Genomic DNA, 18,587 nt, shown 5'->3' on the forward strand with positions numbered 1-18,587 from the left:
ATGTTTATGTTAAAGTCACTAGAAGTTTTTAATCAGAAGAATGACATGATCAGAATTACGACTTAATTTTAAGTGTAGGAGAGCTAGGATTGGTGGAAGTTGGAAAATGTGAAGAAATAGTAAAAATTGGTTATTTGGACCCATGTGACTGAAAAAGTAGTGGCAAGAGGATAATTATGAATAAAAGTGTATTTCTTTAGAGAAATACATACATTTACTAGATGAAGGGAGATAAGGTGGCATGTTGAAGAGGTAGTAGGGAAATCATTTTGAAATCAGAAGTTGTAGGATAGGGCTAAGAAAAGTTCATTAAACTTGGTAACCTCTTGACATTTGGGAGACTTAACTTGTATAGAGTGATGAGGTTCATGCAAGAGTACTCTGACCTCTTCAGCTTATGTTCATTTATTAATCTAATTTCTGAAAAATCTATGAATTGGGTATGGCATGGGAAATAATCAGAATGCTTAATTAACCACCGTACCTGAGATCATAACAAATTTCATTTTTTCATCCACATAGAATTTTATTGGTCATTGCCTTTCCTGTTAATTTAGACTAGACTTCCACTCAATTAACAAATAACTGGTGATGTTTTTAATAGAATAAGTTACTAATCTCTGCTCCTATGGTTGTTGAATACTTTTTTCTTATCTGAAATCTAAAACATAAAAGCTTGGAAGAAATTGCTTATGAATTTTGTTAGAATTTGTTGGAAAATTGTTTTCATGATTACCCTAACCTCAATTTTGCTATATCTACAAATTAGTATTGATATTAGCCATTTATTATTTCTGTTCTAGAATATCTTCATAATGAGCTCATTAACGTTATTTGAAATTATTATCAATAATCTATGTTTTTGTTTTTCTTTCCAGCTTTCTTTTTAAATTTTCATCAGTTGACAGAAAATGTACTTTATTATTTATTATTATTTATTGTTGTTGTTGTTGTTGTTATTGTTGTTTACCTCATAGGGTTATTGGAAAACTAGGTGTCATTATTGAGATTCTTTTTAATTTTATTGAATAGGCACATCTTCAGGCGAATCTAATCTACTTAAAATTCCTCCACAAAAAAGAACCCGAAGAAAGCTCATGCCTTCTCCCCTGAAAGCAAAACATCCGCAGAAGTCTGCACTGTCTGAAAGTTTGCAGCTCAATGATTCTCTCAGCAAAGAACTTCAACCTATTGTGTATACACCAGAAGACTATAGAAAAACATCTCAAAATTCATCTGTAGTGACTTTATTAAAACCATCATCACATACTACAGGTTTTCAGACCACCAGCTCAAGTGTAGACAGTGATAATTCTCTGAAAATGTTATGTGAAGTAGATACTCCTCTCAGCAGGAGAAAAGAATATAGACAAGAAGATTTGGACTCTACATTTACTATATGTGAAGATACCAGGAGCTTGAAGAGTAAATTACCTGAAAAAGAATCACTGTCAAACGATAACATTTTACAAAGGTACAAAAAAGAGTATTTGCCAAGTATTCATTTGTTTTTGTTCTTGTTTTGTTATTTACATAGCCTTTAAACCATAGCTTCCTGTTTCTTCTTTAGTTATATTTAAGGTCTGTTTCATGGGTTAAGTATGTAAAAGTCAGTGTTTTACCTTCATTTAATCTTGTCTTTCTAAATATTAATCCACTAACACAGTATTTTAAGGCCTTTAATTTGATATCTTAGTTGACTGACCCCTCAGTTGGCTAGAAGAAACCTTAAGATATATTTAGTTGTTCTATATACTCCAAATTTAGATGATACAAGCCATCATCAGAGTATTACTATGTTTATTATTGTTTATTAATATGTTCACTAAAGGAAATCTCACATTTTTTTATTGACGTTTAGCAAATCCCAACATACCCTGAATCATCATATTTCCAAGGTATGGTTGACTACATGTCATCCAAGCAAACATCCTTCTCATTTTGTCTCACTTCTCCTTTCATATCCTGTACACAGCATCTGTATAGTAACAGGTATTCCAAATATGAGAAGAATGATACGTTCACCTTTCTATGCTATTGGGATGCAGAAATCTCTTTTGAGAGCAACTCTTTCTATGATATAAAAAGGAGAAAAGAAAACCCCAGGGCGAGTAAGAGGGGATCAAGAATAATACTTTTCTTTATATATTCATATGAAGTGGTATTCTAATTATGAAAGTGTATGCCCCCTTTTTCTCCATAATACAAATCAGAATTACTCTTTTTATTTTTTATTATCTAATATACAGGCTCGCCTCTTCATTCTCAACTAAACGTCCTCTACCTATACCAAGCATAGTACCATCCTACATGGCAATGACTGTTACTGCCAAAAGGAAACGAAAGTTCACAAGGTACAATTAACCATAAACAGTGCTTACATAAGATCATCTTTACAATTTGTTTCCTATAGCTCCTTTTTATTTCTTGTATGAAACTGTGAACTCATGTTTAAATGTACGTATAATTAATTGCTCTGAATGCAGCACTAGATTTTTATTATCAAAGGAAAATCTTGATAAAGTCCAAGTATTTTACTTGATAGTTACCAAAAGTATTCTCTATCTCAGATTATTAAAAATAAATTGAAAAGTCTTCTGGCCTCCAAAAATGTCATTTAATTTTAACTTTTCTTCTGGTGACAACTTTTACTCATTTGGTATTTTTCTTTTTGTACATTAATGAATTTCTTCAGTCCTAAAATTGTTTTACTTTAATGGATTTTGACATATGACTAAAGTGTAATGAGTGAAGAGACTTATGTTTCTGGCTTTGACAATATAGATTATATGAGACCAAACCACCTATCAGAAACAGTTACAGAATGTGATAAATACAACCAACAGCTGCTTTCAAGGCCCAGGACCTGAAGGTCTAAGATCCAGAGGAAAGGAAGACAAGCTGTAGAGAGCCAAACTTTCTTTGCCTCGTTTTTCCATTTAGTATTTGCCAACTCATGGCATCAAGTATAGAACCCAAGCACAAAATGGAAGCCTGCAGCTATCAGCAGTCTCACTGAGTTGGGAAAACAAAATAATTCTGTCTATAGCTCTTGTCCTTAAGATATTTGCCACATTCTGAACTCTGGTATAAGAGGCCAAGAAACAAAGCTGTAAGAAGCTAAAATATTAATCAGAATTTTAACATTCTCATGGGGCTAGGATACAAAAACTGTCCAGGGATCATTGAGAAGAAGAGATGCTGTTGAACCCCCAGGATTTTATCTGAGACCCTTGAAGGCCTGTGCTCTAGTAGTAGGGCAAAACGGAAATAAACCAGTTCTTGAAAGCCTGAAAAAGACCTCAGATTAACTCAGTCGCTTTTGGATCAAGGTGATCTATCTCTGTTCTGCCTGCTAGCCAGAAGAAAATTAAATCACTTCTGGAGAAATATAACAACTAGAACATCTACAGTTTTGGGGTCTTTTTACATGTTTAACAAGTAAGCAAAAATTACCACGTATTTCAGTAGACAGAACCAAATGACTAAAAACCTATATCCATAAGTGATTCAGATAGTTAGAATATCAAGTAGGTACTTTAAAAATTTAACTGTGATTAAGTTCAACAAAATAGTGGCAATTTCCCAAAGAATTGAATTGTATTAAAATGAATCAAATGAATATTCTAGAACTAAAAAATTAGAATCTACTGAAATTAAGAATAAATAAATATTTAATAGATTAGATACAGCAGAAGAGAGTTTAGTGAACTGGAAGATAGGTTGACAGAAAAATATCTAAACCAATGTACAGAGGGATAAGACAGAAAATATGGAGAAGAGTTAAAAAAGATATGTGGGATCCAGGAAGGTCTAGCATGTACATATTTTGAGTCCCAGAAAGAATGAGAAAAAGAATGAGGGAAAACAGTGTTTGAGGAGAGGCTGACTAATAATTTTCCAAAACTGACAGAAGGTAACTAATCACAGATTTGATAAGTTCTGCAAACTACAAGCAACATTAATACACAGAGAAACATACCTAGGTACATGACAATAAAGCAGCTAAAAATCTAAGACAAGGAAGAATCTTAAATATAGTGAGTTATATGATATGAAGTCCATTATATAGTCTTTGCATGCCACAACACTGAATGCAACGACAAGACATAGTGAGTGGTTATATTGTAAAATGGCTCTGACTTGCTTTAACTCTTTTTCTTTGACATGTAATTATGGGGCACAGAGTACCAGATCCTAAGATAGAATAACTCTTACTATAAATTCCCTATTTTTCACCATGAACCTGTTCCTATCTGGGCTAGTCTAAACAAATTTACAAATAGTCTACTTGTACCACATAGAGTATTATCAGGTGCATTTAGGATCTGTCATTTTCCTCCAAAGTACAGCAGAGTCTTGGAATGCAGATTTAAAATTAGTAGACTGATTTTTTCAGAATACCTCTAACTAATTCCATGACATTTAAAATTCTATATTTTGCTATGGCACAAATTTAAATGATGCAATTTGTCTGGCTCATGTATGGATATCAGTCACTTAATGAGTGACCATAAATAACTGTCACCATCTTAACACTAATTTTCATTGTGTGGATTGTGTTATTCTTTCATTAATTAGTGTTGGTGACTTTTCTGGTTCTTCACAATTCTGTTGTGTTAACTAAGATGTAGCAAAATCTTATAGCTAAGAGCAATTTAAAATGTACACATAATCATTATAAAAATCAAATGATTTTTCAAGAAATGTCTAGGTATGTAAACTGTATATTCAGAGTGGTTTTAGATGAATTAAAGAACTTCCACATGAGCAACTAATATTGTGAAATAATATTAAAGGACATATAAAGAAAGTAAGATTTCTCACAGCCTATTAATTGCTCTATTACATTCCCTCTGGTACCAATAATTAGATCCTGCCATTAACTAAGGTTAAAAGAGATTAATGCTAGAAGTGTACATAATTACATTTTTTTTTAATCTTCCTTTTCCCCAATTAAACCTACATGAGTTTGAGAGTAATAAACTCTGGTATTTTCCACTTAGCACCTTTATGTACATATTTAGGGGTGTGTGTGTGTATTCTAATTCTTTTTTTTTAGAAGGGAAGTCTCCGTGTGTATCATTATTTTATTTAGTTTGTATCAGTTTTTCTCTCTGAAAAGAAATCTGGAATCCAAAAGCACTGGGTATTCTAAAAACCTACAGAACTCAATTTTTTAGTTACTACTTAAATTGAGAATATTAAATTTTTAATAATTTTTATTCATTTAATATCACTGTAATGCACTATTTTAACTAAATCAGCCTACCAAATATAATATATCTGTATGTAAAATTTTATTTAGAAATTATATTAATCAAAGTTTTGGGGGGTTGTTTGCTTTGTATATTTAGTTAGTTGGTTTCTGTTTGTTTCATAATCTTTCATAGCACCCAGAAATGGGTCTCAGACTTGTCACACATTTTTGGTTTGTTTTGAAAGACATTTAAAGGTTCCAACTAGAAATTATCTCAACTAAAAGAATATGAGATGCAAATGTTAATTAAGCAAAAACATACAATTTATATAAGGGAACAAAAGGTTAAATTTTAACTTTTGTTAATAGAGAAATATAATTTGGCACATAAGTAGAGAAGTCTTTAAATTTCTTCTTAATATAGTCTTTAACATAATTTGAATTTTCACTCATACCAATTTTAAGTCTTACTTTATGATCCAACATAAATCTAAAATAAATTTATAACATGAGTGTTAAACATTTCACCAGTGGATTATCTTATCTAAATCCTAAAAAATGTTTGCATGTATTTTACATATGTATATATAAATATACAATTTATTTTATTGGGCTTTGTTTTCATTCCTAGAAACATGAAGTTTCTTTCAGATATATTTATTCAAAAGCCTAACTTTCAAGTAAAAAACAATTTATTAGTAAACACTGATGTTCTAGAGCTAACTAAAGTGAAAAATCATTCCATAAAATAATAAAAATAATTTTAATATATATTGTTGGGAAAACTAATGCCTATCAAAACTAACTAATGACAATGATCTCTGTTGTCTTTAAGATTTATTATTTATTTGACAGATCACAAGTAGGCAGAGAGGCAGGCAGAGAGAGAGGAGGAAGCAAACTGCCTGCTGAGCAGAGAGCCCGATGTGGGGCTCAATCCCAGGACCCTGGGATCACGACCTGAGCCGAAGGCAGAGGCTTAACCCACTGAGCCACCCAGGCACCCCAATGATCTGTATACTTAAAGAAAAATCACCAAATGACCAAAAAAGAATTTTTGCCTTTGCTGGTATATATGTTATCCAAAAAGGGTGTTTAGTATCCAAAACAGAATCATTGTAACTTAGTTTTGCACCATTTAAGAAAAGAGATTTTCTACAACGGAGTTTCCTTGCTTTCATAATACGAGTACTTTTTTGTTACCATTTTAGGTAGATATCATTTATATTCTTGAACAGAGTAGATAAAATTACTGCTTGTTACACCTAATCATTTTTCTTACAGGCTCTAGAAAAGTTGAAATACACAGATTGAATTATTTTTGCCAGCATTCATTGTGTTGATGCCTATTTTTTTTTTTTTTTTGCTATCATATTAAATTGTCATTTTCAACCTCTTTGGATAAAGGTAGAACGAATTCATCTTCTCTGTATTCCACAAACACACCCACATCACTTTACCATGTGGTTGGTTACCATAAGAGCTAATTGTTGCCATAAGAGGGAACCCTCCAAGTGTTAATGCAACTGACAATCAAATCAGTATTAACCTGTAAAATGGTATATGATCTCTTTTTTAATCAGAAACTCCTTAAAATTAGGTTATTTGAATCACCAGGTTTACCCCTGGGGATAAAAATATATGTTTATAAAAAATAAAAAATTATATTAAAAAAAAAATTAGGTTATTTGAATCAGTATGGAGAGGGGATGCTCATTCTTCCCAACCCTACCTGTTAAAATTTGATCCTCTTTGGGTTTAGAAGGATTGGACTGTTATTTTTCAGGGCCCAGATCAAAGGCATCTCATCCACAAAATCTTTCAGTTGTTTTTTTGGTTTTTTTGTTTCTCTACTTTTAGAATCAGGAACCTATAGTTTGAAACCTTTAGCATTGTGTTTTACTTTACATTATATTATTTTGTGTATTTATCTTATTTTTCCCCCTCCCCACCATATATTCATTATGTAAGTTTTCAGAACAGGGTTTATTACTACCTAACTTATTAGTATATCCTATAACGTGAGATCATAGTAGTAGGCGTTTAGTAGTAATATGTCAACTGGAATTGAGTTGGAAATTTGACCCTTTAGTATATGAGATTGATATAATTTTTTTAAGATAAAACATGAAAATAGGTCATTCTTTCCATTTCATTTTCTATAATTGTAGTAATCAGAGAAAGAGTCTAAGCCTATTACCATGCTTTGATTTGAAAACAAGGTTTTCAAACAATCTCACTTGTTTAGATTCTCCAGATTAAGGTTCTCACTCCAAATTTATAATATGAACTTAGGTTTTTCACCTCTTGCAAGATGCTTTTTATCTCTATGCTTTGGATAATTTATTAGTTTATATTCTAGCAGAGCACCCTGAAAATGTTTTGTTACAGAATTGCTACATCATAATCTCCAATTTGAATAAATATCATTAAAATCAAAACAAATTTCCCTATGCTCCAAAACTGTATTTTAATACCTCCAATTATTTTTATGGGATTTTGTAACTTATTTTATTATTTCACTTTCTCTTTTATCTTTATTGCATATAGAATATGTATTAAAACTTACCAAGTAATGGGAAAAAAAGAATTTACAAAAAATCTTTTACTAAAATAAAAAGTTTTCCCTTACAGTTCTGCATCAAATACTTCATTAACTGGCGAGGTAAATTCTGGATTTGCCAAACGCATTCGACAAGATAATACAAGTGAAAAGGATTTACAAGAAGATAGACCAACAATGGGTATGTCTCAGCTCTTAATTTGATATTTAATAACATGATTACCAAACATATGTATACTACTTTCCATTTTCTTACAGTATTTTCATTAGAATCTCCTTTTATCCTTTCATCACATTTATTAGATGTTAAGTGTGATTATCCATGTTACAGATAAGAAGAGTTAAGACCCAAAATAGACAGGCACCTGGGTGGCTCAGTCGTTAAACATTCTGCTTTCCGCTGGGTTGTGGCCCCAGGGCCCTGGGAGTGGGAGGCCTCGTTCTCCTCTGCCACTACCCCTGCTTGTGTTCCCTGTCTCACTGTCTCTCTCTCTCTCTCAAATAAATAAATAAAATCTTTTAAAAAAAGACACAAAATAGAAAATGCCTGAGATCATCACACAGATAGTTCATGGTGGAGCCCGACTTGTAACTTTACATTCTGTATCCTTTTTGTTGTCCATATTGCCTCATACTGCAGAAGAATTCATAAATAATTTAATAATTGAAATCATTAGCTAAATATATTATTTAATAGGTTAATGATACCTATGTTTTACAGATAAATTTTATCTACTTGAAATTTTCCTCTTATTATTTTTAATAATTTGCCCTCTGACTCATTTGTACAATTATGACCAGGCTTCAGCCTGTACCTAGTTAGAGTCATATTATAACTCCTATTATCAAGTTGAAAAAGATGCTGATGGAGATGACTACATCCTCTCAATTGCAAATGGCGGTGACATGAATCTATAGTAACAAAACCACATCGTTAGTGAAGTTAGAGGTATATAGCACAAACCAGTTTCTGGGCTTTGGTGTGCAGACCTCTGTCTCTCTGACACTATAATTCCTAAGACTTCATTTAAGAAATATTTATTTACTATGCACTGATATGTGCTAGTTTCTGTGACAGATAGCAAGATCATTAAGACCCAGTTTGTTTTCTTCCCTAAAGGAAATTGTAATTACAGCAGTTGGAATTTAAAGGGGTTTCATGAGTTAATGAGTGTTTCTAAGAATAACATAAAAAAGCTATTGCTATTTTTTTCTGCCAATGCTTTTTCATTAGAGTAATATAAAATTTCTCAATAGTTTTGCCGAACTGGGTTGATAAATCCTTACTTCTTGTGGTAGCCAGTGGCATCCTTAAGTTCAGTGGAAATGCCTTTTGTGCAAATTTTAAAAATCAAATAAAAATGTCCTGAAACATAAAATTTACTATGATTATTTTGTTTAGCACGCCAAAGTTAGTAATGTTTTAACAATGTGTATGTGCAGTTGGTATGGCTATGTACTGCCCCATTGGTCTCCTGAAAAAAATCCTCCACTAAATCATAATTGTACAACCAAATAATAAATTTGTGATACTTCTCAAATAGAGATTTGGTTTTTCTAACATGCGTATTTTCTAAGAATGGTGTAAAGTGCATCAAATATCTCATATATAAAGAGAGATGAATAAAATAATTCTACATAGAAAGAAGTAGGAGTTGATACTAAACTGCAATGCTTGCCAAAGGACAAAGAAGAGCTAAAGCTACTTTAAAAGATTATGTATTGTTAAGGATAATAGAGCACCTAGAAAGAGGTATTAGTTTAAGGGAAGGAAACAGTTTATGTATAATAGGATATTCAAGTGAAAATGCCTATATATGCAAGAGGAATTACTAGAAAAAGGAGAAAACTGAGACTGTTTTTCTTAGAATATGTTCAGCTGAATTCTCCAGCTAACAGTGTACAAACAAACAAACAAAAAAGGAACATCAGTGGGAAAGAAGGTAACTGCTATTTACTGAGAAATAAAATACTGTCAAGAAAGTATGTGGCTCTGAAACTAAAACCTAATGTGACAAGAAAATGGATAACAGACAAAACTGAGCTATAAAGAAGTCAGTGGCACCTGTTTTAACAACACTTGATTGAGCAGACAATCATTGTAAGCCTGAAGAAGAACCAGTGGAATGGACATTTGAGAGGTGGCAGTAAAAGAAATAAGAAATAAGAATAGTAAAAGAAATAAGGATTAGCACTTAAGGAAGTACTAGATGCAAATTATACTCCTAAAAATAGGGAAAATATGGAAGTTTAGAAGCCTTAGGGAAGTAATCTGTAAAATGAGGAAAAAAGTGATGATGCAACAAAGAAAGAGAACAATGCTAGTAGAATAGTCTTCGTTAGTTCAAAGGAACTAAAATTAAATGTAATAGTTTATTCAGTGATGTTATTTGATACCTGCCAGGGTGGGGTGGGGTGTAAACATGTGCACACTAAAAACTCAGTAGGGAGTATGGAGAAATGAATTTCTACTTTTAAACCAATGTTACTAATGTTTGTTTCGTGTTATATTTTAAATCCTGTTCGTTAACAACTATGAATTTCAAGAATAAATTTTTCTTCTTATGGATATAATTTTAACAAATTTTTATAACTTGAATGAATAGTGAGAATTCTTTTCGAATACTTTTACCGTATTTATATGTCTTTTTATTTCTTCTCTAGACTATAAAAGAAACATCCATAAAATAAAGCCAAACATGGTTAGAAAATTTGGAAGAAGTATTTCAAAAGGAAGTCTAAGATAAGTCACTTCAAAATCAAGGAAAAAGGAATCGACAAATCTCCTCTCAAAAGGATTTGTTGCCAGTGCCCTTTCAGAAACTTATTTAAAACGTTTGACAGAAGACCATCTGAAACCTAAGTTTACCCAAATACCTTCAGCAAGCAGAAAATAAAATTCTTTGTTTCATTCTTTTGTCTTCTAAGCAAATATTAAATTTCAACAGAAAAGTTTATGTTTTAATAAAGTTACTAAAATATTTGTTACCCTTTATAATCCGTAAGTAGGCTTAGTGGGATGTCAGTTTTACTATGCTACAAATTGATTAGGACATTTTAGAAAATAGTGAGTTAAATTATCCTTATTGGGTTTTTTCTTAAACAAAGAGAATTTAGAAGTGATAAAATTATGGCCCAGGATATATTTGGTCGCACATTATTTTAATCATATATATATAGGATTTTACTTTCCAAAAATACTTTGATGTACAAATGTACATATATGTGCCCACAAAGTTGTAAAGATTATTTAAGTAGTCTTCATGAATAAAATACTAATATTGTTCCTTGCTACTCAGTATATTAAAGATAAAGATTTTACAGTGTTTGCTTTTCTGTCTTGTTAGTACCCCTTCCATACTTTCAACTGTTATTTTATATAAAATGTGAATTTTATAGATTTGTGTTTCAGATTAGATCAGGATATATGGCACTAGAACCAAGTCTGAAAATGATCCATTTATTCCTACTGATAAAGTTTTAATCATTCCTTCTCCTATAGGAAGTACACAGAGCTGCAGTGAGATCGTATTGTTCACCTGCCTTGTTTGACCTGTTCTTCTTCTGAATGCAATAAATATTTGATTAAACGTACTTTGAATTTTATGTGGCCTGGGAACTATTCCACTTAAGCAAACAACCACTTAACAACCTAAACAGCTGAAACAACCTAAAAAGTTGGAACATTTTAGGCCTTTTAATTTAGTCATGTCTCTCAAGTTAAAATCTGGTTGGGAGATTATGAGATGCAGTAACAGTCTTTGAGGTTCCTTCTAAGTCTGGTAGTTCCTTGTTTACAGATGTGCACACAGAATCTGTCATAGGGAGAGCCACCATACACAATTTCCTTGGGGTCCCTTTGTCATTAAGCCATTGGCTTAATGTTGTCTGTTTTTTTTTTTTTTTATTTTTTAAATATAAATTCAATCAATTAATATATAATATATTATTTGTTTCAGGGGTATAGGTCTGTGATTCATCAGTCTTCCATAATACACAGTGATCATAACAACACATACCCTCCCCAATGTCTATCAGCTGGTTACCTCATCCCCCAACTCCCCTCCCCTCCAGCAACCCTCAGTTTGTGGAATTTAAGAAAGAAGGCAGAAGATCATAGGGGAAGAGAAGAAAAGAAGAAAAAATGAAACAAGAAGAAACCAGGGAGGGAGAAAAACCATGGCTCTTAATCCTAGGAAATAAGCTGTGTTGCGTATTTAACACTTTCACCTGTTTTTCCTTTCCATCTGTTTTAGGAAATTATGTGTTTCAAAAGATATTCTTGTACCAGGTACTGATGAATCCGGCTAACAAGATTCAGTGACCATACCTCATGGTCTGCCTCATACCATAAGGTGTGAGTGATTTTTTCCCCCTTCTTCCTCCCTCCTCCCCTCTGTCAACCACCAGTTTGTTCTCTGTATTTAAGGGTCTGTTTCTGCTTTGTTTGTTAAGATTCTGCTTCATTTTGTTCTTAAGATTCCACATAAACAAAAATCATATGATATTCACTTTTCTTTGTCTGACTTACTGCACTTACCATAATACGCTCAAAGTCCATCCATGCTGAGTTGAGATGGCAAGGTCTTTTTTTTTTTTTTTAAAGATTTTATTTATTAATTTGACAGAGAGAAATCACAAGTAGACGGAGAGGCAGCCAGAGAGAGAGAGAGAGGGAAGCAGGCTCCCTGCTGTGCAGAGAGCCCCATGCAGGACTCGATCCCAGGACCCTGAGATCATGACCTGAGCCGAAGGCAGTGGCTTAACCCACTGAGCCACCCAGGTGCCCCGATGGCAAGATCTTTTTTATGGCTGAGTATGAGTGAGTGGTTTTCTCGCATGCCATTTTTATAAGCTAGCCATTTTGCCTTCTGTAATAATAATGCATTTGTAATGTATCCATGTTAAGGAGAAAGTAAGGGGAAGAAATAAGATGGGGAAATAAAACTGTTGAGTATATGAATAAAGATAAAATATACGTATTTAAACTAGAACAATGCTATTCAGTAAGTCACCATAAAACCGTTTTTAAGTGAACTTTATTCATGTAAAAAGTAGACTAAGCATAAGTAAGTAGCTAGTGAATTTTCACCAAATGAGCACATCCCTCCATGTAAGCAGAACTCCAATCAAGGAAGAGAAAATTATCTGTATCCCAGAAGCATCCCTTGTGTCCCACTCCCTCTTCCTTCCAAGGGAAGGATTCTAACTATTCTAACACCATAGATTGATTTTAACTAAAATTTTATATTTTTATTAAAAAATAATGTTTGAGAAAGTGACAAGAGCTATAAGCAGTAAATATGTGCTCCCTCCTTATTCTCCACCAGTGTCATTCCTCTTGTAACCACTGCTGATAATTTAGGTGCCCTGACAGCTGACATATTTTAATCATACAGCAACTTGTATACTTGGTTGGTTTTTTTTTTTTTTTTTACAAAAATTGTATCATACTATTTATACTGTTTTGCAATTGGCTCTTTACTCACATTTGAAAGCAGCATGGGCACCTTTGTAAAATTTTTAAGTGTGAATTTCTCTCTCTTTTTTTAAAGATTTTATTTATTTATTTATTTATTTATTTGAGGGAGAGAGAACATGAGAGGGGGAAGGTCAGAGGGAGAAGCAGACTCCTGCTGAGTGGGGAGCCTGATGTGGGACTTGATCTCTGGACTCCAGGATCATGAGCCAAGCTGAAGGCAGTTGCCCATCCAACTCAGCCACCCCTTAAGTGTCAATTTCTTAAGTACTACTCTCACGACTAATCAGTTTTATGTGGGAAATTAGATCACTGATCGGAGAGGAACCTCAAGGATGTTCCATGTCTTTTCACTAACACTGAACACCGGTTCTGAGACAGTCTTATTTTTATATCATCGTGTCCAGAGTATGGTCCACACAACATGACTTACCTGGGATATTCTGCCAAGAAAAGGGCATCAGGTCCAAGAAAGTAATAGTTGTAGTATGTCTTTAGTCAGTGTTCTTGATTATTAATTGCTGTAAAGTTAACAGGATTAAAGAATAGAGTTAAATGGTAGGGATTTAAACTCTTAAAAAAGGTATTGACTAGTTTGAAATAATCTCTTTTGGCACAATGCTAACTCCACTAATCTTTCCATTAATTTTTATTAAATTAAGACCTTATTAAAAGAGTTTAGTTTTTATAAAGTAATATTTTAAAAAGGGAGTTTATGTTATGATTTCCTACTTTTTAAAAATAGTTGGAGAAGTTATTCTCATGTGCCAGGATAGTGTATTAATTTTGTATACCTGCCAAAAGGCAAGTACAATACACACCAGATATGATGACCAATAGTTCTGCTGTAGCAGGGTATATGTGTTCCTAAAAATCACTGTGCTGTGCAGAACTATGCCATAAAAACACAAGGCCTGTGTGGGAAATGGGGTTAGGGGACACAATACTCGAAAGCATTGTCATTGACACAATAAAATATTGGAAAATAATATAAACAGTAGCCCAGTTTCACACAAAAAATGTTGAAGAAATGCATAAATAAATGTGGCACTTTGAAAAAAAAAAAGTTGTTTGCTTGTAAAAGTGGGCGTTGAAAAGTTGCAACTTTTAAGTTGATGCGAACTGTCTGAAGGAAGGTGATCCAAAATTAGATGGGTATTTATAAGACCAGATGTGGATGGCCATGCCTCATTGTTCTTGTGAGGTGTGTGCATTTTTTGGTACTGCTGTATAGCATGGTTCAGCTGGATAGTTTTTTGTGTTCACCTAGTATTTCATCTGGATGAAATATCATCCGGATGAAATTCACACTATGCTTCAGTTGTACCCCTGATCTCTCAGTGGCGTTGGAGCAAATTTGTATTTTCAAGACAGTTAAAGCAGAACTTATGCATATAAACACTGAATTTATGATTAATAATCTAAAAAAGGATTAATGTGCATAAGAAATAAATTTTGTTTTAAATTATCCTTTGGGTTTTTTCACATTTAAATACTTAGAAATTAAAAACTTAGAAATATCTAAGATAACTGCTCAATTAGAGCTTTGGTGTTATTAGTGATACAAGTTCTAGAATCCGGACATTTTAACCATGCCCTGAGAGAAACTTCCAGTCACAAGCTTTATAAAGTATCCCATTTTGAGAAGGGGCCTTCAATCAATAACTTTTAATAATAGTCACGTTTTGGGGGACATATCATGTGATAAGTGTTTTAAATGCATTTTTCATTGATTCCTTACACAAACTTTTAAAACAGATGGTACAAATCCACAACCCCCCCATACACAGTTCTAAAACTTAATAGATTTTGAAAATTCGTTTTTTGTTTTTATAATTTGGGACAATAAAGCCTGACTTCCACTAAATGTGAGACTAATGACTGTATTTATCCCACTCGGAGTAAACATTGAAAGGTTTTACTGCATTATGGTGTGTCGGCCTAGATCTCACTAAGGGTGTTATATATAATAAGTACCATATTGTGCTATATTGCCTTTCTTTAAAAAAAAAAAAAAAAATTCTTGAATTCCCAAACTCCTAGCCACAAGTATTTCAGATGATGGTTTATAAACGACATACATTTATTTTTCTGCTTAAGAAAAAACAAAAAGGCACCTGAGTGGCGCAGTCAGATAAGTGTCAGACTCTTGGTTTAGCTCAGGTCCTGATCTCAGGGTCCTGAGATCAAGCCCTACTTCAGGCTCAGCACTGAGTACCACGTCTGCTTAAGGCTCTCCTTCTCTCTCTGCCTCTAGCCCCCGCACTCCGTGTCTGTCTCCCTTTCTCTCTCTCTCTCTCTCCCATCCCCTCCTTTCTCTCTCAAATAAATAGTTTTTAAAAAAATTAAAAGTCAATTTTAAAAAGAAAATTGGAGCACCTGAGTGGCTCAGTCAGTTAAGTGTCTGCCTTCGGCTCAGGTCAAGATCCCAGAGTCCTGGATTTGAGCAAGTATGAGGCTTCCTGCTCAACAGAGAGTCTGCCCTTCCTCTGCTGCTCCCCCTGCTTGTGCTTGCTCTCTCATTCTAACCCTCTCTCTTTTAAATAAATAGACAAAATCTTTTTTAAAAAAATTAATTTGCAAAAAAAAAAAAGTCTCACAACTGGATGGTGGCAGAATTCTGATTTTCAACCAAGGCTGGTGCAAAAGGGTTGCTGTTAACCCTGGACAGTAAACACATTGCCTTCATCTGTAGTGGGGCTAATACTCTGCATATGGATAACTACAAAAAACATCTACTACAGAAAACAAATTCCACTACCATGGTCACCTGTGATGGGGTAATTTAATTTGTGGATGAAGGTCAGCAAATTGATTTTACCACAGATTGGGTGGAAAGATTTACTCAATGCATTTTATAATTATAGAATTATAATTTAGAATTTTAAGTAAATTAGATTCAGCTCAGTGTTTATATCAAAAACAAAATTTAAAGTATCATTAGTAGAGTATTAATAAAAGTCTTAGTATCACTGAAGGCATTTATGGATTGATTTTTCAATCAACTGCATGTTGTTGCATATTCACAAATTGCTCCTAAGTTTTTGACAACTACTTAAGGTAAGATATGTTACAAAATCACTGGTAATATCCTGAATCATTTTGTGTTAAGATTCTACACTCGGGGCGCCTGGGTGGCTCAGTGGGTTAAAGCCTCTGCCTCCTGCTCAGGTCATGATCCCAGGGTCCAGGGATCGAGCCCCACATGGGGCTTTCTGCTCAGCAGGGAGCCTGCTTTCTCCTCTCTCTCCCCCTGCCTGCCTCTCTAGCTACTTGCGATCTCTGTCAAATAAAATCTTAAAAAAAAAAAAGATTCCACATTCAAAGTCTGAAGACACCCCTTGGACACTAAGACCAAATATAATGTATGTTTCAGGAATCAGCACAGGACAAGTTTTTTAACTGTATATGCAGAGTACTAAGTTTTCCCTCTCCTATAACTTCCCCCAAAAGGCAGTAGTTGACAGATAGTCCATACTTCTCAGAGTGAACATCATTTAACAAACCACTCAAGCCTCGCAAATGGCAAGTTCTGCAGAACAGTCACTATAGGGATTAGTCTGTCAGGTTAAGAGCTGTCAAGAAAGGTTAGTTCTGAGATCGAAGACAGAAGAAGCAGATATAAGACAAAATAAGCTAGGAGTTATCATTTAAAAATTGGTTTATTCTCATACTTTCAAACAGATGGATTGTGAAAAATGTCTTTGTTATAATTAAGAAGATTAGTGGCATGAGAGGAAAACAGTTCTATGATCAGGACTTTGGGCAGAAATACGACGTCCTCCCCTTCATTTCTCATCCAGGCAGAATGTTCTTACCCTCTGTAAGCCACTTCTCAAATACGAAATGTTGGGGATCCATTCTAATACCACCACTCCCTGTACATATCCTTTTCCCATTCTCCTTTTATGTGATTATTTCAGAATCACAGGTTTTTTTTTTAATTTATTATTCGCTCCTGTTCTTCCCAATAATAATTAATAATGTAGGTTCTTAATTCCCACCCTAATTCTTACTTAGTTCAAATGCTATTTGAAAATGTTCTTTCATTCCAAGTACATCCTCCAAATTTTTCGTATCAAATAAAACAATCTGCCTAGGGGCACATAGGTGGCTCAATCTGTTAAGCATCTGCCTTTGACTCAAGTCATGATCCTGGGGTCCTGGGATTGAGCCAGTTGGGCTCCCTGCTCGTGGGGAGTCTGCTTCTCTCTTGCCCCCACTCATGCTCTCTCTCTCTCAACTAAATAAAATCTTTAAAAAGAAATTAAGTCTGAAAGATCACCACTTGACTGCTTTTGCATTTTCCTCTTTGCCTGCTTCCTTTGCTTTCTCCAAATAAGTCTGCCAGTTTATTTCACTTCCCCCTTCAATTTCAAGACAGCCAGACTATTTTGTTAGTCCCCAATTAGCTCTGCCCTACAGTTTGAAGAGAATCTCCTCACTCAAAGTACATCCCTGGCAACCAACAACTCTTTTACTGTCTTGTGCTCTGTAGCTACCTAAAATGGCCCCGACTCAAAAAAGTCCCCAGCTACCACTGAGCTTAATAGATAATCACAGTGGGGTTTTGCCAATAAAAAAGGTATTTTCCAGGTTGGAAAACGTAAGTGGGTATTTTTAAATCCTGGAATCAGTGTTTGAGGGCTTCTTTTTTTTCTCAAAACCTCAATTTAACCTATTTCAGCTATTCATCATTTTACCTATGAAATGTTAGTTTTCTGTATGATTTAGAGACCATGGTAAATTTCTAAATTTTGTTATCAGCTTCACTTCTACTGCAATGTTGTTGAGATTAATTTTGCCCATCTTGACATCATGTTTCTGGTAGGTCTTTACTTAATTACTGAATTCTGTTCAGTCTTTCTAGACTTTACATTTCTCTCCCCACAAAATACACAAATTTAAACCTATAACCACTCCTCATTATACTATATAAATATTCAAATTTTTTGCAAGTTAGATTTTCAAGTATTTATACCTTATCCACAGAGTTGTCCTTGTAACCTTTTAGGAGTATAGCAGAAATCTGTATTTTGCCTGGCCCACCCTAACCTGTGTTTGATGAAACCATCTCATTTTTTCTTAGGGAAACCACTCTTCCTCAGTAAGGTCCTAATGGAGCTGTTTCTTTGTATATGTGTGCAGGCACACATACACACACGGGCACACACATTCTCTCTCTCCCTCAGGCCCTCACAACCCATCAGTTTTCCATCTTCCTGACCAAAAATGATCTGTTCCAAGAGGACATTCGATCCAAAATTTAGAGTTTTCCCTAAGAATGAAGAATCTGTTTCCTCCCTGGGTTACTACTGAATCATGTAAGCATAGATCTCTGACAT

At 33.9% G+C, this 18,587-nt stretch overlaps 1 protein-coding gene across 1 annotated transcript in view; it reads left to right on the forward strand.

The window, feature by feature from the left end:
• Nucleotides 1-11,084, forward strand: part of KIF18A (kinesin family member 18A) — an 80,210-nt gene extending 69,126 nt beyond the window's left edge. The window contains exons 14-17 of the mRNA XM_059388500.1: nucleotides 1,033-1,474; nucleotides 2,250-2,354; nucleotides 7,835-7,944; nucleotides 10,428-11,084. Of these exons, the coding sequence (XP_059244483.1) occupies nucleotides 1,033-1,474; nucleotides 2,250-2,354; nucleotides 7,835-7,944; nucleotides 10,428-10,510 (740 nt within the window). The 3' untranslated portion in view covers nucleotides 10,511-11,084. The remainder of the gene's footprint in view (nucleotides 1-1,032; nucleotides 1,475-2,249; nucleotides 2,355-7,834; nucleotides 7,945-10,427) is intronic.
• Nucleotides 11,085-18,587: the final 7,503 nt, after the last annotated feature.

This window comes from Mustela nigripes, chromosome 1 (genome assembly GCF_022355385.1).
Source record: "Mustela nigripes isolate SB6536 chromosome 1, MUSNIG.SB6536, whole genome shotgun sequence".
Classification (NCBI taxonomy): domain Eukaryota; kingdom Metazoa; phylum Chordata; class Mammalia; order Carnivora; family Mustelidae; genus Mustela; species Mustela nigripes.